A 25,252-nucleotide genomic window follows, 5' to 3' on the forward strand; every position below is an offset into this window, starting at 1 on the left:
CCTTTTTTCCTAACCCTAATTCTGGGTGTTTTTGGTGCTTGCTTTTTGACCTCTGCGTTAATTATCACCTACAGTCGAGAATTGCCAATATTGCAAAGAATTCTTTTCTACCCATTTGTATTTTCGCTCTTATCTTAGACAGTCTTAAAGGAGTACTTGACCCTTCTCATGTGTATATTAAGTGCAGGGTGGCACCATAACTACTGCAAGGTGTTGCACTTTCCTTGGGCAATTACGCAAACACTTGCAGTAACTATTTTTACGTTCTTGTTACATCAGCAACTACAGAAAAGCTTGCCACCGTACATGGCAACCGAATGTTTTGATATGAATCCATTCAGTTGCTTTTGAAAACGTTAAAAAACTAAATGTATTGTTAGCTTGCTAGTTGGGTTATTGAAGCAGGTAAAAAACTGAAATTTGAATGTGAATTTGGAATCTAGTTGGCGTAGAAGAGCTGAAAATTATACCTATGGTGGCCATTTAGTGGTTCGCAAACTAGTAGCTTTTGTGGATCGAGACATAAACTTATTTTCACTACTGTCCAACTCTCTCCTCTTCCTCAGACAGTTGCCTTAACTCCTACTCTACACTTGGGCCAGTAGGTGCTGCATAGAGCATTTGGTTGAGGGCCATACCTTCTACTTAGTACGAGTTTACTAATTGCTGACTGCTTCAATACTCTTCTCTGCTCAAGCCCTGACCATGCTGAGTGCCCCATTGATCCACACTGTACTTCATCAAGAAAGACTTGTAGGCACCAGCCTAGAGAAATGTTTATCCAGAACCGGACCTTATAGGCTGTTGTTTACATGTTCTTATATTTTTATTCTAACGCACACATTTATCACCTTTTCTTTTGTCCTTTTCTAATTGTTTTGCGATTTATGGGTTGAGCAGTTCTTGTATAATTAATCAGGATGGGTTATAATTTCCAATCCAGTGGTTCATTTGTAGCCGCACACATTTAGATCTCAGTCAATCCCACCATTTGGAATGAACACATAGACAGTGGGATCTAACCCTCCTCTAGGACCCTTCTTCAGCTAGCCATGAGTCCAGTTCAGGTTGTAAGTTGTTTCTGCTTCTTCTCGACTTCTTTGACTGTTTGTCCTATCACTTGTGCTGGCTCCTTACTACTCACTGTGCCTCCTCATGGATCTTAGCTTCGGTCTTGTCTGTGACATGAGTCCCATTCCATGTGTTCCTCTGTGACAGATGTTGTGGTTGTTTCTAGACTCCACAACTCCTCGGCCCCTAACGATCTTACCAACTAAGGAAAAGCAATAAAAGTAAAACACATAATTAGTTAGGGCAGTTGTACACCAGCCATTTGATGTGATGAGGTACATTTGATCGTTTTGTTTGCTAACTTTTTTTCCTAACATCTTTAGTTGTAACAAAATACCGTCCATATAGATTTCTAAGTACCGGATTGCAAGTCTGTCGTTCTTTTCTGACCCGTGCATAAACCCCTGTTTAAAACTGGTCAGAATTACGATTTGAGTGTTTAACACACCGGATAATTATCAGACGTGTCAAATACCTCAACCTTCGTTACATTTCGGCAGTTCAAACCTGCCGAAATTTAACACGGGAAAACCATACATAATCGCCATCTAATACAGATTTTGGTGTGCTGAACACCAAAATCTGCATGTTATTCCTCAGAAACTCATATTGGGTGCTATTTATAGTACATACCCAGCGGTATCGGTATTTACCAGGTTTGATAAATAGCGCCTATGCTTGTAATCAGGCCCAAGATTACTGTCCCTTTGCTCCTTTATCGTTCAGTACCATCCAGCTTGTTTAACCAGTCCAGCATACACACAATGACAAACTGATACATGTGATTCATGATACGGCTGATGTTTGAAAAGAGAATGAGGTTCAAAAGTGCAGAACTAGATACTGATTTCTTTTTTTTAATTAGCCAGCTAATCACATTGTATATGTAAACGGATAGCATAGATATTAGGACATGCCATTATTTCCAGTATGCACGAAAAGTACCTTTCTAATGTGTTTTTGGAAAAAAAACTTCTGATTTGCAAATCTGATTGGCAAGTTGCAAATATAAATACTTGTTTTTTTCATTTTGTTTGTAGGTTTTCGGGCAACTGACTTTTTTGGTGCTATGTACATTAGCAACACAACGGACGTTGAGATGGCAGCAGTGGACTGTGACAAAGCTGTGACTGTTGAGTTCAAGCATGACGACAAATTAAGTGAAGATAGTGGAGCTTTAATTCAGGTATTTATGTGCCGAAACCACAATTCCTACATTTTTATTGTTCTACTATTCCCCAGTTAGACCGTGTTTACTAGGTATTGTACCAGAATATTGTTTCAAAAATATTGCCCCATTGGAGTTAATAAGAATACATTTTAAAAGAATATTTTTTTAGGACACAATATTTATGTCAGATGGCCTTTTTGCTAACTGAATTCTGACATACAACCCAAAAAAAAAGGAGCAGTGCAAAAATACTGCACTTTGATCTAAACGCAAATTCACCAGGTAAAACTTGGTGAACTTTTTGGGTAGAAATACCGGAACATTTGTGAGTTTTGCGGCGCTGCACAAGGGAAAACATGCAGTAGTACTTCGAAATCCCCCATTCCTCGGAAGATAAAGGTTATACTGCCCCTAGTGAATATGGCTCCATTTTTTGGGGTGTGTTATTACAAACCCAAGTACTAGGAAACTCCTAATAAGGCCCCAACGCTTGTTAACTGAATTAAAACATTCCTTGCATTTGGAACAACATTGAGGTGCACAGCCAGGCACAGCGCCTACACTATCACGTTATATCTTTCAACACAGAAAAATTTGTTGAAATACAGCGGCTTCTGAGAGGAGCTCCATGCCCTATTTACTGTTTCAGTCTAAAACCCAGATTTTCAGAACTTGAGACTGCTGCTTATCTGAGAAAGCCTAGTAGTCATGCATTAACTTATTATTTGCTCTACCTTGAATTAATGCAATCTCAGAATACATTTTGTGCATCCATCTTTTAACATAATTTTTCTTCAAGCCGTTTTATCCTCAGTTTCCGGTTTTTATTTAGATAAGGAGAGACAAATGCATAGACAGGAGCACAATTCATAGCCAACCATTTCAGTATATTTGTGTCTCCTCGTGTGTGCTATAAGGCATATTCAAATTCAAGCAGGCATCGGTCTCCAATACAGAAATCCTAATTCTTGTGTAGTGTTGACTCTTTCTTTCAGATGAACTAGATTTATTTTTTCCATGCAATTTTTATTTTAGCAGTTATAAAATTGATCTTTCTTACATAAAAAAAATAAAACTTTGCCTCCATCCTAAAGTCAAAGGACATAATAAAATTCTCAAACATTTGCCACAGTTTACCTACTGACCGGAATGTTAGCACTTGTTTTGCAGTTAACTAAGATTTACTATGTCAACTTCTAGGTATGGGCAACCTACAAAAACACTCCTTTCACCACATGATGTAGTATTCCCTCATCCATCTTTTATGTAAGAACTCCTCTCCCCTCCAAGGCCTGATGGTATTTGCAAGTGTATTGGGGGGTCCTTCTTAATTGGCCACATTATTTGCTAAACTCAGAGTCTTAGGTAAAGTCGTAGCATTTCCAGACTCTATAATGGGAATTGGGTGCAGGCAGCACAGCCTTTAGGACGGCATCTGCCAATCTGTTCCCTGATACTCAGAAGAACCTCAGCAGTCATCTAAGCATTAACATCACTAGCATTGAAATGGGGCATAGAAACTACCTTCTTGTACCTTGATGATCGCAGCCGTTCTCACACCAGCTGCAGGCAGTGAGGCCCTGGAATACTAAGAAGATTAGTGGCACACTGCCCGAAACGCTTAGGCAGGCAGTAGCACAGCACGTCTAGTGAGCATTTTTGCTAGTTCGAAGTTGTCTGGCCCTGGGTCTGACAAAGGTCTGAAACACGTAAAGATTCCCTTGACCCCACAGTCGTAACAATGAACAATAGTTAACACAACAGTTAATAAACAAAAACATTTTTTAAAGCGTTATTATTCAGTTATAAATTGCACTTTATTAAAACAATTATTTTGCATCTTAAAAACTCAATTAGATTCCACAGAATATCACAATTGAGTTGATTTACAGAATTAAAACAACACACAATTAACATAAAAAGTGACTTCACTAACAAATTATGACCTGCATAATTGACAGACAAAAAAACTTTTGTAAGACACAAAATTTGTCTAATACCCAGAGAAGTGTGGCTCAGGGGTTAGAGGCGGCAGACCCGGAAGCTGAGATCGGCCCTGGACCAGGGTTCAATTCCCCACCCCGACGGGGGTTGGGCTCAATAATTCCACGGACTCGATAATTCTCACTCCGGTGCCTACTCGACTCACGGGTTCACACTCTGCGACTCTGGGCAATAGCTTGCTTAATCTCCACAACGGCCCCTCGCGGCGGGATGCCTGGCTTTCACCTTGTGGATACCCTGCCGGGGTATCTCACAGGGGAATACCAGGACGGGTTCCCTAAGCAAGCGCATAGATGCCTGCGATGTGGGCGATTTGCGCTATATAAATACATGTACATTTACATTTACATTTATATCTAAATTGGTTTTAAAACACTATGCTTAATACACGATTCTATCTGTATTTGCCATAATAGTGCTTCTCCTTTAGATAATACTCATAAAAAGCATCAACGCGTTTCAATGGCCTTCCTCTTTTCACAACATCTTTGTCAAAACAACAAATAAATCTGTCTCTGCACGTATACAATTTTTCATATCGGAATTTCGCGGAAACCAAACTCTCGGGCACTGTTTTGCTGACTCCATTAAGCGGCATGATCTACTGACGGACGATACTGATTTTGTCCGATTAAGAGAATGGGAGTCTGGGGATTTTTTATCGGAAGAGCGGAGGCCACATGCACATGAATAGAGGTGGCATCGCGAGATAGCACATAGGACGAGAATCCATAAAAGCCAAGCCCAAGCTCAGTACGTCGAGAGAAGGTGAATTAGGATATGAAAAATTGTATACGTGCAGAGCCAGATTTATTTGTTGTCTTGACAAAGATGATGTGAAAGGAGGAAGGCCATCGAAACGCGTTGATGCTTTTTATGAGTATAATCTAAAGGAGCAGCACTATTGTGGCAAATACAGATAGAATCGTTGTATTAAGCATAGTGTTTTAAAACCAATTTAGATATACATGGTTATTAGACAAATATTGTGTCTTACATACGTTTTTTGTCTGTCTCAATTATTCAGGCCATAATTTGTTAGTGAAGTCACTTTTTATGTTAATTGTGTGTTGTTTTCATTCTGTAAATCAACTCAAATGTGAGAATCTAAATGAGTTTTTTTTAAGATGCTTATGGTTAGAAAATAATTGTTTTAATAAAGTGCAATTTATAACTGAATAATAACGCTTTAAAAAATATTTTGTTTATTAGCTGTTGTGATAACTATTGTTCATTGTTAAGACTGTGGGGTCAAGGGAATCTTTACGTGTTTCAGGTATTTGTCCCTCTCATTACTTTGCACCTGACAAAGGTCTTCCCATGCAGTGATCAAACCCCCCAAATAGTACTAATCTCTGAAAGTACATTATATGCCTAATGACTGCCCCAGAAATGAGCATAAGTAGTACGATTTGCTCTACAGGTCTTTGCTCTTCACTTCTATGACATACAACACTCATTTAATTGATAAGAGCAGAATACTGTTTTGATAGTAACCAGAAAAGTAGGGGTGAAGTCCTACCTTCTTTGCACTTAGCAGTAAGATTGCTTAACTAAGTATAACATCTAGTTTTGCTGTTTACCTGTCGTATGGCAAGAGGTCATATTCTGAAATCAGCATTTCTGAGAAAGAACATCCAGCTTTATCAGTAATTACAGTAAATGAATACTGTGCTAACCAGAGCGTGTACCCCCAGAAATCTGTCTACCATCATTTGCCTTCTTTTACTCCCAAAATGTACTAGACAACAAATCTTAGATGGGCACCCTGGTTCAATAATGCAGTCTGGCTGTTTCAAGTGTGCCTCGATTCCATTTTCACTAATGTGCACTAAATTTAGGAAAACGGACAATCTTACAGCAACAGTCATACACACAGACCCAGACATGCCTATCCACTTGGGTTAATCTTTCTTTAACAAATATATCTTAAGTCCGTGGCAGAAAGTCATATTTTGAAGCACTTGTTGTCTCTGACCTAAGGCAAAATTCTTCATCTCCACTTATTTACTAAAGCGTAAGCTGGGCATTTTCAGGATATGTATGATGACTGGTTTAATCTATTTCAGAAGAATAATGAGCCTTCCTCTGGAAAACAAATGATACAATTTTAAGATGTATAAGTGGTTTTGAAGAAATCAATCTTGTCTAGTCAGTGTGGTAAAAATTGATGTGACAAAGTATGGAAAATGATCTTGCAAGGTTTCCTTCAAAACATCTAGAGTGTGAAGGTACATTTCCCATCGAATTTACATCCTTCATTCAGGTGTACATTTTTTGTAGCTACTATGTAATGAGTTCAATTCAGGCTTTCCCCTCTAGCATTCTGTAGAGGCCAAGTGAAGTTTTGCCATCTTGCTCCCGTTTGACGTCTGTCCTTTCCTCTGTTTTCCACCACAGCTGTGTACTCTGCTGGTGAACATCCCCTGGATTAAGCATAGATTACTCTGGAAAATTTCAAAATCTAATGCATGTTTCAGGCTTAGGAAAACAATTTGCCTTCTTATTGAGATGTTGGAATTTTGGGAAAACTGAAAAAATCTGTTCCTCAAATAGTATCAGACCAGTTTTGTTGTCAAAGCAGCAACTAGTAGCACTAATGCAGATTCCTAATGCTAAACCAGAACAAATTACTACCCCTTCTCAACTGAAGAGTTCATTACCAGCATCTGAAAACGTAGACTGTCAAGATGTTGCTCTTAAATGTTTTGTGTTGTGAGAGAATATGTTGGATGTATGGTACAGTACGTTAATTTCAGTGTTTCATCGCCTCCGACCAACCCGAGCTTAAACCATTGCCTAAGGCTACTTCTGATTTGGGTTTAGTTTTACAGCCACGGTGTTCACCAAGATTGTGATAGTGGTTGCTCATTCCCTTAGACCAGGGACCTAATTTCAACATTTGCAGAGTTGCGCACAAACGCTATCTATGGGTACACATGAGAGTTCCTGATTCACCGCATCAGGATCTGTGGACACTTATACTAACAGATGGAACTAAGTACCACTGATAGTCTGTACGTACAGTGTGTTTTCCATAGTATTACGTTTAGAACTAAGGGCAGGAATATGGGCTTACTAGAGTAGTAGCACAGAGGTGGTCATTAAAAAGATAATATACATTCATAAAGATGTACCTCTGTGGGTACGCAAGGACCTTACCAAAGGTTCTTCACACCCACTTTACACACTTATATGTCATCAGGGTGTCTTGCACATTTTCAAATGCAGTAATTTAAATTAAATATGTTTAATTAAGCGAGGTGCAATGTTTGTTTTGTCATTCTAGTGTGCTGTGCTCTACACCACAGTTGGAGGGAAAAGGCGCCTTCTGATTCACAACATTGGTCTTAACTGCAGCTCTCAGCTTTCTGATCTCTACAAGAGTTGTGAGACCGATGCACTAGTAAACTTTTTTGCCAAATCAGGTACAGTTCTACAGTACCCTTGCATTTCTTCATTTTCTTTTTTACTCAAAACAAATGTAGCCTTGCTTATTCCTGGTCAATGTTCTTAATATTCGTCCATCCAAAGAAAAAGAATACTCACTTGGATTTTTTGTTGCTTTTAGCTATACAGTCTATCTCACACAATTCTTGTGATGTATGTTTTTTTTCCTGGAAAATTGTGCTCTTTCACAGGACCTAATGTACCCTCTGCTACACAAAATTGTGTGAAATGGAATGTTAAATCTTTATTTTTTCCCCTAATACTAGCTTACAAGGCTGTCCTGAGTCACCCACTAAAGACGGTCCGAGACATTCTCATGAATCAGACTGCCCACATGCTGGCATGTTACAGGAAGCACTGCGCAAGCCCTTCGGCGGTCAGTCAGGTGAGCATCAGATGATCTGTGCAGCTCAAATTATATCATTTCTTTCCATATGCATGTTTAAAAATGATCCCATGATAAAATACATAACACGAACTCTGCATTATATAAAAAATTATTTGCAATAAATGTGTTTTGTGTACTTTATTCATCTCTTCCATTTAGTTACCTGTGGCAAAGCTTGAGTGTTGATGTAGAATTGGGTAGAAATGGTGAATCCTCAGTTTTTTTTCAAAGCAATGGTAAATCCGTGTGGAATACTTTGGTAGAATTTGCATGTAAGTACGGTGAAGGAAATCCCAGATCGCTTTCTATTACAGCCTAATTCTAAATCAGATCCTTGGCATATCTGCTCTGCAGATAATAGAAAGGCCAATGTTGTCATGTTAAATAATTACTTCACAGGTGCATTTTACCTTGTACCATAGGACACGAAATATCAACATAATACTACTTGAATAAGAAGTACTGTTTTGGAACTTTTGTTGACAATATGTAGATAGTTGAGTTGGCAGGAGATAAAAAAATGGATCAGATGTACTAAGCATTTTTGTGTTCCCAAATACTCCGAATCAGAGATAGGAACGCCAAAAATGCTCTTTGCAATGTGATAAACTCCTTTTGTGATTTGGTAATTGGTTACCAAGTGCCAAAATGGATTTAGAAGGGCATAATGAATCACTGTTTAGATGGAGCGGGTTTAGGGCATTCCTTCCATATAGCAATTCATTATGGTATGTATCAGTGTTTTGCAACCAAAATCCAGTTTCAAACAGTGAAATTTTAGTGAATCCCAACACTGGGTGGTGAGCCATTCACAAAAGGGAAGAGGGTACCCTTGGGACACTTCCTATTTGTGAACATACAAGTTTGAATAGGAATAGGCAGTGTTCCAGGAGATCACTTCCTACTCTCAATCGAACTTTAAGAATAGTTTAAAACTTTTTTTTTTTTTAAACCGAGCCCCATCTCCTATAAGGAAAATGATCCGTATTATAAATAATACTAATAATTTTGTAAAACGTTATCACAGACATGGTGATTGGCTGATCCCAGTGATGGCCACCAATCGTAATGAGTCTTATTTTGGTCCTACCTCATGAATATTGATGAGGTAGGTTAGATAGTAACCCACTACAAGTTGTAATTGTGTCAATCAACCTATTTGTACCTAGGTCGGTTTGCAAAATTCCAGACAAGTCGCAAAAAAATGTATCATAATTTGTGACAGTATTTTGCAACCAGTGTTCCTTACATCTGGCCCAAAATCTTGAAGACCAGTTCCACAGTGTCAAGTTTAATCACAGATGTTTAATGTTGGCGGGCCCACCTAGCAATATCAAATTTACCAGGATGGATGGTTCTTGGTATGAGATGGAATGTTGGACCCCTTTGACCCAATTGGATAGCTTTGATGAGCAGTTAGGGCCAAGGTCATGGGAAATTGTGTGAATGTTGACACAAGAAACATTATTCCTCAATTATTACAATCAGAATGCTCAGCCAGAGAAGCTACTTAGCTAGAAGAACCATCCTTTAATAGCATCATACAATATAAATACAGCAAATATCTGTGGAAGTATTTATATTATGTTAATGGTTTTATATATTTATTTTACTCTCTCTCTATTTCTCTGAACCCAACTTCACAAACTGAATAAAAGTTATTTATTGCAGCTCATCCTGCCAGACTCCATGAAGGTGCTGCCAGTGTACATGAACTGTTTGCTGAAAAATTATGTATTGATAGGCAGTCCTGACATATCAACGGACGAGAGAACGTTCCAGAGGCAGTTGGTCATGTCCATGGATGTTGCAGACACACAGTTATTTTTGTACCCACAATTTATACCGATAGTAAGTATCTGAGGCAAGACCGTGTTTAGCAAGATTCGATATGAGTACTGTTAATGGATGTGAGTACTGGCAATGGCTGTGGTTAAGTTTATAATGTTGACTAAAAATCAGGAAATGCTAGTTTGCACTATTGGTACTCAGAAACAAAAAGAGAAGCAGTCTGGTTGTCTCTTTGTGTGCATTTTCATCCAGTTTCTGATATGTGCCGGCTACAATGCTTCACAGACAAGATCAGATTGCAGGCAATAACCAAATAAAACATCCACCACCAAAGACTACCTTTCAAAGATGGTTCACATACTTACACTTAGAGCATCATAGCTGTCACTCAATGCAAAATAAAACATTATTTTGCTGCATTGCTCATTTCCTATATGCTCCATCCATTCTTGCCTAAGCCGTATCTATCTGTTATAGCCTGCTCTTGGGCCAAGTTGAAGCCATCATTTCATTAATGAAGGTAATCTCTGAACGAATGTCTCATCCACTCCTGCCCATTCAAGGTAATGTGCGAGACAGGTGCAGCTAGTCTCAGCCCACCTATAAATACAAAAGGACTTCAGGGAAAGCAGCGCTTGTTGGGTGGGAACAGACTTACTCATACGAGTACAGATTGTAGGAGTTTTTGTTAGCACCTGCAAAAGGAAGCTGTGTAACAAACAAAGATTCTTTAGCAGGGACAAGTAGTTGGTGTCCTTGGTCTCCTCTCGGTGTTGGAGAAAAGTGCTGCCTGAGAGTACTCCGTCCAAGTGGAATCACGGCACCCCCCCCCCTAACAAATGATGTTAGTAACATAAACTCCCCTGAGTTATTCTTGGAAGTAGCCCTTGATTCTCCCACAACATATCTGAGTCAAACAAGTGATGACACCCTGGACTGCTCAGGCTGAGAACCAGAGTCCTTTCATTATCCGAGTAGGCGATGCCGCGAGCGCAAGGTAACTAATTTTATTTATTGATTTAATAACTTTACTCCTGGCCGTCGTATGTCAGAGTACACTACACCCCACCCTACCTCTCCCCAGCAACACTCCCTCTGTGAACCGCCACTGCCTAGGATAGTTGCAGAAGAGGTGGAGACATTGCCAATGGTTGTGAGCATGGTGGTGATAGGTTGAAGTCTTCTGGAGTAGGTGCGGTAGGTGCAGGGGTCCGATGGGGCACCTGAGTGGATGGACTATATGAAAACTGTGGTTTCCTCTGGGACAATGATGGACCATGTGGTTAGTATTGGCTCTTTAGGTAAAATCGGGAGGCTTTTAGAGAGGTCTGTCTGGTCCAGTTGCGGGTTGAAGTTGCTGTAAATGGCGGTGATTTTGTCTGAAGAATTTAGATTGATGGTTGCAGAGGTCCTGCAGGGGTGTGATTGAGTTGGAGGCGGCTGCTGGTGAGGTGAAATCCTTCACAACGGTGAAGATTTCTTTGCTTCTGTTTGTGGTGACATCAATGCTGCCTGCTAGAGTGACACGTTTGGTGGTAGCTTCCCAGGGTAGATTAGAAAGTGCTCTTTTCTGCATTGTCCTGGCTCATTTTCCATTTGCGCTCCTGTTACTTGCAGTGCTGTTTCATCAGTCTGAGTTCCTCCGTGTACCACCTGGCCTGGGTTTAGATCTGTTGTATTGCTGTGTTTGAGGAAGGCCTGGGAATTAGTGCAGGATGCAAACTAATTATTGAAATTATTGATGGCACTGGAAGGCTGATGCTGTGTTTGGGTCAGTGGGTAATGACAGCAGTTTTTAAGTCCTTGTCAGTAATGCAGTTCCAATTTTGTCGCTCTGATCTGGTGAGGGTGTGAGTGAGTTGGACAGAGACTGGGATGCTGAACTTGACAAGGGCTATCTAAAGGCTTGCATATGCTCATCAACTCTGATGTTGTTGAAGGTGGTGAAAAATAGGGCCCAGTTGGTGCCTTGCGATGTAAGGTGATTACTTTACTCATTCAATTTAGATGTTTTTATATAGTGCACAGCTACTTGACCGGGCCTCCTAGTGCATGTTGCAACATCACTATCAGGTACCTGCATAACCATAGACTAGAGGTCTAGCTTCAGAAGAGATTGGTTTTAAGCCGTTTTCTGAAGCAGGTTTCTGACTGTTGAAATCGGAGGACGGTGGGAAGAGAGTTCCAGAGTTTGGAGACAAGATACGCAAAATAGCGTCTTCCGCTTCTTGCTTTGTTCACCTTGGGTACCATCAAACCCCTTTGCTTACTGGACCATATGGGCCTTCCTAACGCAAAGAGAGTAAGTAGCGTCTGTATGATGAGTGGGCCTTTCCCATGGATGGCCTGATGAGCAATGCCTAGCACCTTGAACTGGATTCTTTTTTGAAGTGGTAGCCAATGCAGGGCTGCTAAGGCTGGACTGACTGATGGATGCTTGGGTATTTTGTGGATAATTCTAGCTGCTGCATTCTGGACAACTTGAAGTATTTTGTATCACATATTTCAGACTTCCTAGACAAAGGGACTTTCCATAATCTAATCGTGAACTGAGTAGACCCTGCACTCACTGCCACTTTCCATGTGGATGGTGGTAACATATACAGGAATTTTCTTAGGGGTCTCGGAATGCCAAAACAAGATTCAGCTTTTTTCAGAACCTGTGTTTATATATTCAACTTCAAAAATTCTTTATTTCGGCCGTTCTGGCCATAAAAGAGTGCAGAAATAAAACATGATAGAGGGAGATTATGTACAGAATTCAATTACATAGATACAGTAGATCATAAAATTAATTAGAGGTATATTAAACATCTTTGCAATGGAAAAAAGTTCAAAATATTTAGTCGTTAACATTCGATATCAATTAATTGGCGCCGCTTAGCCCACATGGCTAGCAAACACTCAGAAAGTGCAAATACAATAGAACTTGATGTGTCAGTTTTTAGAATTCTAAAGGCAGGTCGACAGTTTTTAAAACCCAAATTTTTACAAAGAGGTACCAGCCAATGCTTCCTGGATTTGCCGTAAGCTGGACAGAAGAAGAGCACATGAAGTTCATCCTCTACATCACAGCTACATCCTGAGCATGACTTATTGGTAGAGTCTGACCATTTACTTGTAAATGCTTTTAGGGGTAAAGTGCCATATCTTCATAGTATAAAAAGTTTCCTAGCTAAAATCGGGAAAACAACGTCCATAAAATCCTCAAAGAAATAAGAATTTTTAAAGGCTAAAAAGGAATTAGTCAGGGTGCCAACATTGGGGGCGCAGACAGAAGAATTACATTTTTTTCTTTAAAAATCCGAGTAAGGGACTTACGTGAAACCTCGGGACAGCCCCTTTCCAGATTGTCCCACATAGCAGGTACACCTAATCTTAAAAATTCATGTTTTATGAACGCCAGCCAGGGGATTTTTCCTACACGTTTATAACTTAGTATCTGCTTCAACTCTTGCCTATAATTTAGCAGATCTGGCGTTATCCATAGCCTACACCAAAACGTGAGGGGCTTTAATGCTAGCTCGTCTTCTATAGGTCTCAGTCCCAAGTTTAACCTTAAGGGGAGGAGCGGGGTACTTTGAGGGAATGTCAGCAACTGCCTAATACATTTTGTTTCTATTTTAGCGATTGCAGACCACACGAATGCCCCCACAGCTCCCCGCTGAGTTTATCATCTATCCAGAAACCAAGGCTTTTTACTGCCTGTGCAGGCCCAGGTGTTCTGCCCCTGACAATTCCAGCCTTTGCGACCTATTATTCCCCATCACAAGTACTTTGGGTTTGTCGCCATTAAGTTTCAGGATGCTTGCAAACATCCAGTCTGTTATCTCCTTCAGACATGAGTTAAGTTGAGTGGAATTTCGACTGACATCTGGTGTTCGAGCCAAGATGATCTGTGTATCATCTGCATATGATATTAAGTCTAATACATGTGAGCGTACAATATAGGTCTGCAGGGGACATAGGGCTTCAGGGTATGGTTTAGCTATCTCTCAAATGTATTATATTATTCCACTATTTCCCCTCCCAAAGAGTGGGAATTAAATCTGTAAGAGCATCCGTCTGTTCTTTAATATTAAGATTGGACTGTGACCGCTTAGGTTTTTTAGAGGGGGCTGTTCTACTGTTCTTACTGGACCTTCAAGCCATAGGGGTACACTTTGATGGTCAGGCCATAGTATAGGGATTGTATTCTCTGTTGCCAAGTTACTGAAATTTGTAAAGACAGGATCTAGATAATGGCCACGGTTCTGTGTTGGAGTCTTTACAATTCATAGTCTTTACTCATTGGATGAGGCCCAGGCATCCAGGATCTTCGCCAAATGCTTTTAAGTTGGGGTTGGCGTGGTCTTCCTGGGGGAAGTTAAGGTCTCAGAGTAAGATGGAATTGCTAGCATCGAGGGTGATTGATTGCCACAAAGTCCAAAATATGTGTCAGTGGAGTTGTGGTTGCACGACTTGTTGAGTCTGAGAGTGGGGTATTGGGTACCAGCAAGTGTTGGGTGTGGGTAACAGCATGAAGTCGAGGAGAACACCTCAGTTTTTTGTGGTGCAGCGAGGCAGTAGCAAGTGGAGTGGTGGGTGGGGTTGAGGGCACGGAGGGTTGCAGAGTGGCAGAGGTGGGAGGGGGAAGGATCAGCACTCCTGGCGATACTCATCTGAGCTGTATCCGCCATTAAGTAGGTCCTGGAAATGAGGAGAAAATATGTCACTTCTGTGCAAATGAATGATGGGAAATCCAGTGATGACACTTACTGAGTGGAATAGGCAGCTTCGCTGGCAACTGCCTAAAAGAAGGCTGTGAGTGCAAACGTAATGTGCATGGCATGCTAATGGAATGAAACGTATTTAGCTCGTTCTTATTGTTTGTTACAATCACTTCTGAAGCAAATTATTCCATGGAGAATTATCCACTGTATTTTTTTTTATGTTTTCGTTTTTCCATTACTCCAGTACAAAATGAAAATCTGTGACATTTTTAATGGGGTGTTGTGCAGTTGTCTAGTAAAACAGATGCGCCATGGAACTGAGAGAGTAAAACATGTTTGTGTTTTACCCTAGCACAATATGGATGTAAATAGTGAAGCAGTGCCGTCTGCTGTCCGCTGCTCAGAAGACCGTTTATCTGAAGGAGGGGTATTCTTATTGGCCAATGGTCTGAACATGTTCCTGTGGTTGGGAGTAAGCTCTCCCCCAGAAGTGATTCAAGGGATTTTTAATGTGCCATCCTTCGCACACATTAGTCCTGAGGCGGTAAGTAACTTGTGAGTTGATTCACAAAGCCCTGAATGAGAGTTGCATCTTATTTGATTTCATATTTACACCTGTGCCAAAAGCAATGTAATGTGGGCCTTTTTACTGGTGTTCACCATTCACAGCTCCATCTCAACAATGTAAGATAGTAACACACATGTTATCAGACCTCGCACTGATCAGCCTTTTACGGGTTACACACTTAGGTGTGTGGCGGTGGTGTCTCCCACCCGCCCTCAAGCCTTCCTCGCTGCTTCACCCGCCTTACGCACCCTGTTACTACATGCTAAAGTCTCTCTCTGATGTACTGACTTCATTCATGGATACACAACCTGCTGACAGAACATTTTACAGCCCCAGGATAAGTGCAGCAGCCAGAGTCCATGGATGAAAATAGTGTTACTTTGAAAAGCTTTGCCTCGCACATATAGACAAGCAGGCAACCCCAGTACAAAAAATCTTTAGCAAAGCCCGGTGTGTGTTGAACAAAGAGCTTTAAGCATCCACGTAAAGGTAAAAAATGAAAAATTGTGGTTTGAGAAATCACGACTGACCCTCCTAAAATAAATGTTAGCAAGGCTGAGAGAAAGTCCTGAAATCTTTCCTGCAAAGCTGATGTTTAGAGGTCTATGTTATCATCCTGCAATTATAATACTTTTTAAGCTTCTGAAGAACGTAATACAAAAAAAGAACTTGCTAGAAGACACTTCAGGGCAGATTTTCATAATAAATGTATCTGGATTACATTTTTTGCATCATGATATATTACATATAGTTCAAGGTACTTATAACTGATTTGAAGTGCCTACAGTTGTTAAAGGTGATGTAGATGCTGCAGACGCGGGTGTCTCTTTGGGATGGGAAGTTTCCCCCTCAATGCTTCGGGGTAGATAGTTTTAGCTCCTATTTATTGTCCAGCACAAGTTCCACGGTAAGTGACTGCATAACGTCTGCCCTTTACTCTGAGGCAAGCACATCTTTCAGGTCCTTATGTGCACTTAGAATGGACTCTTCAAATGACACTCAACCACCCAAAGATGTGATCCTGAGATTTGCTTTTTGCAAATCTTTATGAATACTGTAAATCTGAACTATGTGTGGCATGTCTCGATGAACCGGTCCCAAATTCCTATAACAAATCTGGTACCCCTCCCCGATTCTAACCTTGGGTTTGTATTTAATTCCTGCAGGCATTTCTCCCTGATGTGGACAGTCCTTACTCCAAAAAGCTCAGATCTATAGTGGAGCGTATCCAGCTCAAGCGGCCATATTCAATGAAGGTAGGATCAAGAACAGAAAGACTGCATGAAAATATGGGAAGTGTCTCTCAGTGAATTCCATAATCAATCTCCATTCTTTTTGCTTTGAGTAAGCACATATTTAATAAAAGTTGGAAAGTGGCACACAAAGCTAAGAATGCACCAGTCTGAGAGTGCTACGTGCTGTTGGTTCTCCATGTTTGCATGTTGCAGAAGCCTACTGTGACCATTAAACACTGCTTTTCCTGTGTTTTCAGTTGTCAGATCAATGCTGCCCAAGAGTAATAGTCTTTTGTGCTTTGATTGAACTAATCTTACTAGCATATATGACAGCAATGACAGCAATGATTTGTAAATGGTGAATGCAGGACTAGCATCATGAAATTCGGCTGCATCTATGGAGCAATGTAGCAACTTTCCGTGCCCCACCCTTTTAAAAGTTTATTTCTCCCCATTAAGTATTAGTTGCCATGTCATCCTGTATCACATGACACCCCAATCCTGGCTTTTTTTCCAAGAGCAGCTTGCATGCTGACATTTTGATACCCTTACAAGTGAAACTGTTTACACACTATGCAATGGTGTTGTTGGCTAAGGCTAAAGGTGTCCAATGGCATGGGGCTACTGAGGGGCTGTGTTTAGTGTTTCCTCTCACCAGTAGCCAGGTTTGCCTACTGGACGTAGTTGAAGTGCCTTAAACCGAGAAGGGTTTATTCCGTTTCTGTCTTGGACAGGTTTCTGGAACAAGATGTTCTTCCGACAGGCCTTTGTTCCCCCTTGTCCCATCTGAAGTATCTATAAAGGTTACCATGTTTACATCGCTATGACAGCAGTGCGTTCCTTCACGTTGATGTCTCCGCTCTGTGCAGTTTGACAGATTAACACATAACACTCGGGCCCTGCAAGGAAACCAGAAAAGCAAATCAAGTGTGAAAGTTGGATAATAGGCCTGGTGGTTACCATAGCACTCTGTACACAGGATAATGGGAGATTAAAGGTACCAAGAGTGAGGGGACAAGCAGCGCTGCGGTCTGAATTGAGTTGTGTGCATTTGCTAGTAACTGCTAATTTGCCAATGCTGGCCGCGTCATAGCACTTTTTTCCCCTTTATTTTAAGCCATGTTGCACATCAACTTGTGCTGTTGTGCAACATGTCTAAACAAAGTAAACTGTGACAAAGCCAATAGATCTCGAATAGACAAGGCCAGTGGCTTTGCCAGTGCATGTATAAGCAAATAGAGTAATAAGGTAAATTGATGATGATGAAAGTATTTATTGAGAGCAAGCAATTGCCCAAAAGAGTATCTTGGTGCTCTGAGGATAAAACTTATTGTGTGAACTAAAGCCATGTTACCAAATGTCTACTTGCCAAAATGGCTTTACAAGATGATAGATGGCCATCAATAGGGCAAAAGGGTAATGGAAACTCATTCCAAGGTTCAGCGGCGAAGTAGGAGAATAAGCAGCCGCCAGATCTCACTTTCCCTACCTAGGAACCAGTGGAAGGCTAAGTGAAAAAGACTAAGGAGTATCCCCAGGGACAAAATGATAGGAACGGCACAGTATCCTAGGCAGAACCTCTTGAAAAGAATGTGCTATGTTGAGTCTGTGAAGTGCTTCAATCAACAAAGTGTGAGTATGGCAAGGAAGGCCGAACCCGAGCCATACTGCTGCATTTTGAATCTTCTGCAATCTTTTCAGGAAAAATCCAAAAGAACCGAGATAAAGCGAGTTGCAGTTGTCCAGGCAGAAAAGAATGAACCCCTCAACTATAACCTGCCAAGAAGCTTTGGGCAAAAAAATAAATTATTTGTATGAGAATGCAGAGGTATAAGAAACAAACTGATTGGTGAGAGATAAGGATTGGCCTAAATGGAAATCCAGATTACGAATGGCGGTAGCAGGGACAGTAGCTCACAGCTATCTGGTAAAGGATTCTTCCACTGCAATAAAAAAATCAATCTCATCAATTTTATGTTTCAGAGGGTTAGCCTTTTTCCAAGCAATGATTTCCAATAAGCACAGATGGAAGAAGTGCTGGATTACGAAGAGTCACCATCTAAGTGGATGATTGTGTAGCATCTGAATAGATGGTGATAGATTATCCAAAGATCTGCATGAATTTGGCCAGAGATATAGAAATTAAATAGGAAGGGACTTTAGAATAAACCTTTACAGCAAACCTTGTTCTACGTCTCTGACTTTAGAACAGAGGTGTGGAAGAGGAATGGCTTTTTTCTTATCCTACAGATATGACGCAGACCATCCATGAGTTTTGTCATTAATACTAATTTCATGGAGAGGGGTCAGAAGAATTTAATGTGACCCCATATATTTTATTTTATAAAGCGCGACGTATGTCCAAAGACATCTTGGCGCTAGTGACTTTAACCAAGGAAGATCACCTCCATTTGATGAATTGCATTTACATGGAGAGTGGAAACAGCCATGTTTTGAGCTGTTTCTGAAATAGCATCAGGTTCATCTGGTTTCTTAAGTGCCAGGTAAACAGATTCCAACACTTGCAGGTTGAATGTACAAACAAAATCTATGCTGCCCATGAAGCAGTGTGAATTATTTGTAACCTGACGTATATGGCGGTTCCTGAGCGAAAGCTTCTTCCCAGGACGTACCATAAAAAAATGTTTTCATGGTATTCAGGTCAGACGCCATAAAGTTTTCGATGTGCTGTGCAGAATGCCTTAAACGCCACTCTCTTTTTTTTTTTTTTTTATAGGTAGCCAGTGAAAATCCTCCAGGACCTTGATGACTTTTTTGATATTGATGACTTTTTTGATATTGAGCAGACTAACAGCTGCATTCTGAACTCACTGCAATTTCTTGAGAGAGCCCTGATGCATGCCCAAATTCAGGGCATCGCAGGACTCCAGTTTTGATAGGACCAGAGCAATCACCAGCCTTTTGTAACTCTTTTGGGATAAAAAGCAAGACTTTACTAAGGATTTTTAATTTGGTAAAAAAAGATAGATGTAAGTTTATTTGATTGTTCCATAAACGAGAGTTTGGAGTAAAAGATTATTCTGAGATATCTTAATTTAGGAACTGGAATCGGGAGAGGTCCCAATGTCTGAGGCCATCAGGTATCACTCCAAAAGGAGGTTTACCTCCGAAAGAGAGCATGCAATTTTTGAACTGTTGTGCCACCTCCTCAATGTTACTCGTGATGGACTCGACAATTTAAGTCCTGAAACCTAGATTTGGAGAAATTTTTTCTTAACCTACTGATCAAAGGGACCATACAGATGGTGCCTCTGGAGAAAAGGGACACATGATTCAACTCTCTTTACATCTTAGTTCCTTTCAAGGGCAGAGTCTAAAATCGATCCTTAACTTTTGCCGCTATAGACAGCAGGACAAGTTTAAGATGTTCCTGAACCAAGTCTTGCTGGCCCTCAGTGGGAGGGATTTACTAATGTCCCTGGACCTCCTGGGAACGTATTTCCATCTAGCAGTCCTCCCACCCACAGACGTCACCTGAGGTTTAACGTGGGCTTCCAGCACCGTCTGTTCGCAGTCCTGCCTTTTGACCTGACACCAGCACTGAGCATTTCCAAGAAAGTGCTGGCAGTTGTGGTGGCTTCACAATAGAGGTCATTAGTAGTCATATTTAGGTATTTGAAAGACAACGGAGCGGTCTTTGATGCTGGCCAAGGAACATGTTGAGTGCACCATAACCAATACCCAGAAATCTCATCTTACACTCACACAGAGACTGATCTTTATAAAGGCAGTAGTGGACATGATCTAAATAAAGACGTTTCCTCTTCCTCAGAGGATTGTGGACATTTGGGATAGGATTCTGATGTTTTTGACTTTGGCATGGATAGTGGTTCTGCATGTCCTATGCCTCATGGACATGGTGGTCTTGTAACAGATGGCAGATGAGAACCTTTCAGTGGTGCCTTTAAAAGCAATGGCTCCATCACCAGGAGAGCTTCTGGACTCCGGTGCTCATTTTCAAATCACTTTATCCAGATCTGCACTGATGTGTCCCTCCAAACTGTTGGATAGTCCCTTCCGTCCTCTGCGGATGCAGGCTATAGTGGTCACAAACACATACTTTCCGGGAAACCTGTGTTGGATTTACTTTTTTGATGCCATGCCTATTTCAACTAATGCATAATTGTCCGGTTTTAAATCTCATTTTAAAGACAGCATTGTTAGTAGCAATAATATAAGACTGTTGAGTCCGAGAACTTCAGGATCTCTGTGTGTCAATTTGTCATGCCTGTCTACTCAGATATTGTGATCCTTCATGTCTTCCCTGCCCTTCCACATCTATTACTAAAATCCAGTTTGAGGCAGCCACTATACCCACAGCTAACCCAGAGAGAGAAGCCTGTTAGAACGAATGCAGGGTTTTCCAGCAACCAGACAGTGGATACACAAGAATTGTTTTGGCTTCCTGTTTCCTTCCCTTCAATAGTGTCCCAAGTGCTATATGTACATCCCAGCAGACTTGTCAAAGAGGATTTGACACTCCAGCAGGATTTGACACTAAAGTCAAAAGGGATGGCCACAGTCCCCACCCTGTATATTCTGTGAGGTTCAGAGGAGTCATCTCTTCCCTATCTGGTCGACCTGTCACAGTGCCTTATTGTGTAGATCCTATGAGGAATATTGTGCCTCATTCACACCTATTCAAATGCTAATCACTGGCTGGGGGACATTGGAGAGGAAGTGCAAAATAACCTCCAGGAACTCCAGACAGAGAAAAGGTAACTTTCTAGAAGTTGTTTTTCCTTCCAATTCCAATTCAATTATTTTATTATGATTTGGAATTCCACATAAAATACAGATAAAACAACATTTCATACAAATCACAATATTTAAAACTTGAGTAGATACAACTTCATCTGCGTTTGGGTGGCACTTAGTTAAGTAAAAATACCATTACCATCCAATATACACATTACAATTTACATAAATAGTTAAAAAAAACTTTTTGGGGGAGGTGATCATGGAATAGGAGTAGCAGCAAATGTTTTTATAAAGTGCTATATAAAGTGCTAATGCATTACAAAGGTGCTAGTGCATTAATACCCTATTCTAGGACATTTCTCACAAATAATTACCCAGGAGCTATGTTTCTAAGGAAATGCACTTTGTTAATTAACTATTTTACAGGAATGCTATACACAATAAACTTAAGCATTGATTTTCATATTTGGTAACTAATTAAAGTGCTTAACGTGCATAACAAAGTGCTAATGCCATCAGAACTTATCACGCAGTACTTTCAAAGCATAAGGATCACACTCCTCTATTAAACTTTTCTAATATACATTCAAAAATTCTTTAAAAAAACGAAAAATTTTAAAACAAATCAGTTCAGATGGTGGGAGCAAGAGGAAGTTACGGGCTTGTTCTGCTGTTGAGATATGATACTGTAAAAAACCATGCCTTAGGTATTTGCGGCGTATTGAGAGAAGTGCTGGACACACAATTAAAACATGGTTAAGGTCTTGTATGCCGCCATTGCATAAATCACAGTATCTTTCATTTTTGGAGATACCCACCCAGGCACCTGTTACAATCCTCAGAGGCAGCAGGTTCATTCTTAATAATAAAATCACTCTGCGAACTCCATGATTCAAGTTTCAAAGAACGTATGGCTGAGGATTTTTAACTGTAGAGCTCTCCGCGATACAGTCCAACCTTCCATTCGCACGGCATATTTTCAAATCTCTTTCCCGTGAAATCACGTATATAGTTCTTTTAATTATATATTTTAATTCTTTTTTATCCAAACCCGCCGCACCTTCAAAATCTATACCAAAACTGCTTAAAGCCTTTAGATAATTCCTAAAAATTACACTTTTTGATAACATATTAACAAAAATTTCCTTATGCAATGCCAACCTTAATGGGTTCTCCTGGCCATTTATCAATGCATTGCCCCATCTTAAACAAGCTGCCATTGTTAAGACATATGTTGAAAGAAGGCCAAATTCGAGCCTAAGGGCCGCAATTGACGCAGCGTTACTCAGATTGCATAAATTTCGCCAGATTTTTCCTTCCACCTTCTCATACTTTGCCCATTCACCTTCATCTATAGTTTCATTTGCATAATTTAAGGTCGGGGGAATCTTTATTTTATATACGGCAATAGTATGAGAGAAATGTCTTTTCCCACATTGCAAATACAAGCGATTAATTGCAGAGGCTTGTGAGATCGCTTTACTTTTGCAATGATCCATGTGCCTGTTAGCAGAACACCTATTTGTGAAAAATGTTCCTAGATAAGAATAAAATTTTACTATTTCCATCATTTCATCTCCAAAAAACCATTTTAAATTTGCTCTAACCTTACAGCCATTATACCTGAAAATCATCACTTTACTTTTTAAAACATTTATTTTTTAAAAGTATTCCTTAGTGTACCTAACCAATTCCGATAGTTGTCTCTGCAGCCCAATTGGGGTTAAGTCAATTATTATAGCGTCATCAGCATACAGCAAACAACTTATTTTTAGATTACCCACTTGTGGAGGATCCCCTTTACTCTTCCCCATCCGACTCGGCAAGTCATTTATGTAGATTGAGAAGAGTAAAGGGGCCAAGAGGCACCCCTGCTTCAACCCGTTGTTGGTAGGAATTTTCTTTGAAAGGCCTTGAGTCCCCCCTAACAAAACTTGGGTCCATGTTTCGGAGTGAAGTGCAATTATTACTCTTAGCAGATTTCCTGGGATCCCTATAGTAATCAGTTTCCTCCACAGCGTCCCCCGATCTACCCTATCGAACGCTGTGGAGAAATCAATAAATGCTGTATACAATGGAGTCCTCCAACCAACGGGATATTTATCAGTTAGTGTTTGCAGAACAGAGATGTTATCTAAAGTGCCACTGTTCTTCCGAAACCCTGATTGTTCAAGGGGAATTAAATTGTTTCCAAATACCCACTCTTGTAAGTGAACCAGGATACTTTTAGCAAATCATTTTCCCGTTGCATCTAGAAGGGAAATTTGCCTAAAACTAGCCGGGGAGTTTTTAGGGCCCTTTTTGTATAGCGCAACTATTATGCTTCCCTTCCATGAGTGAGGGATGTCCCCAAAATTGTAGCTATGGGCAAATAAAGGTTGTAATACTTTTGCCCAGTCTCCACAGTCCTTTTTTATTATGGCTACGGGGACATCGTCCGGACCCATTGCACCCGAGTATCTTGCCCCCTTAATATATCCTTCAATTTCCCTCATTGATGGCGCTTCTACGTCACCCGCCAGTGCTATGGTATTAGGGGAACCCTCACCCTCATTTTCTAATAGATTAGGGGCATACAATAAGGAGATATAAATAGACCACTCTGTTTCTGGGATTAACATGGGTTGAGATTTCTCTCTACTATCACAGAATTTGGCTATTAAGGCCCAGTATTTTCTAGAATCTCCAGAAAGTGCCAGTTCCCGAAGGTTAACCCATTTTTCATCTTCGGAGGCCCTACGTCCAGATGCTAATTTTCTTTTCCGTACCTGCTTTAATCTATATATCTCTTTTTGTCTTAATGGGCTAGGATCTCTAAATTGGGCTCTAATCAGCCCATTTATCTTATAATTAAGCTTTTTAATTTCTGAGGGGAGTATTACTTTAGGGGCGGCTCTTTCACCTTGCTTCTTTCTTCCCAGATTTCTTATAGCAGCCATTACTCTTTCATATCTCACAATCGGGCACTCCCGGATTAAACTGGGCGCAATAATTTTAAATACCCACTGGAAGTTCGGAAAGTTCTTATGTGACCAGCATGTGCGACCATTATTTCGAGAGTAAGTTACCTTCTCATTCCTTTGGTTTCAGATTTCAGGTTTTTCAAAATGTAATGCTAAATTAACCACCAACATGTTGTGGTCGCTCAATTTAGTGGGAAGTTGTTTTTCCTTGATATTTATTCAAATATATCCTCATTATTGAATTGATGTTTTAATAAACTAATAAAATTGTTATTTAATTATTTTTCTAGCTAGTCCCATTTTTGAGATACAGTATTAGAACTGTAATCTGCACTCTGGTTTTCTACATAGGACAGCTAGGTCTGCCACAGTGTAAAATAGCATTTCGTTGTTAGTCAGAGTAATGACATGTAAACTTAAAATTTCTACTTGTCTTACTTTTAAATATCATGCACCGTGACTTGTGGACTACAAGGCCTACATAGGGATGGCTTAATATTTAAAAGGAAGGTTTATTTTGTACCTGTGAAAAGGTTTATTTCTATTGACAGGTCAAGGGTGTGTTTTGAACTGTTACAGTCAGGCTACAATGGTAGGCCTTGGCTCTGCCACTATAGTGAATGGCATATTAGGTGCTGCAGCCTACAAGTGGCATTTAATTTCCAAGCCTTTGGTATACATCTTGTGCTAGATTCTCTGGACTAATAGCCAAGTTAAATATACTAATTTGGAGTATGCCAATTCAACCATGTTTAAAGAGGGAGTACAAGCACGTTACTACTGGTAGCAGGGAGAAGATGCACATATGTCTAATGCCAGCAAAAATATAGGGTTACGCAAAAGGCACATAACAAGGGGTGACCGTGCAGAGAAAGGGGATTTCCTACACAAATGGCCAAATGCACCATTCCTCATCGGAACATCCTCAGCATCAAGATCTGCAATGCTTTGGCTAGCAAAGACCCTTTAAGTGCATTTGTGCCTACATCACTACATTCATGGCTGCTTCCAATGTGCTTTCCAGAGGCATACCCACTGCTGACATCTGTCAGCCAGCCATGTGGTGATCGCTACATACTTTTACTCCGTGGTTAGTCTGTACTACTCTGTCCCACCTCGCAGAGATGTATTGCTTTAGATCTAATTCTTAATGTGAGGAACGTGTGGGAAGGTGTAT

General features: G+C 40.4%; 1 protein-coding gene across 1 annotated transcript in view; it reads left to right on the forward strand.

The window, feature by feature from the left end:
• The window catches only part of SEC24D (SEC24 homolog D, COPII component), a 377,092-nt gene that overhangs the window by 348,356 nt on the left and 3,484 nt on the right, over positions 1–25,252 (forward strand). The window contains exons 17-22 of the mRNA XM_086961445.1: positions 2,112–2,257; positions 7,536–7,674; positions 7,963–8,081; positions 9,756–9,935; positions 14,940–15,131; positions 16,322–16,411. Coding sequence (XP_086817571.1) covers positions 2,112–2,257; positions 7,536–7,674; positions 7,963–8,081; positions 9,756–9,935; positions 14,940–15,131; positions 16,322–16,411 — 866 coding nt within the window. The remainder of the gene's footprint in view (positions 1–2,111; positions 2,258–7,535; positions 7,675–7,962; positions 8,082–9,755; positions 9,936–14,939; positions 15,132–16,321; positions 16,412–25,252) is intronic.

Source organism: Lissotriton vulgaris, chromosome 3_1 (assembly GCF_964263255.1).
Source record: "Lissotriton vulgaris chromosome 3_1, aLisVul1.2, whole genome shotgun sequence".
Lineage (NCBI taxonomy): Eukaryota > Metazoa > Chordata > Amphibia > Caudata > Salamandridae > Lissotriton > Lissotriton vulgaris.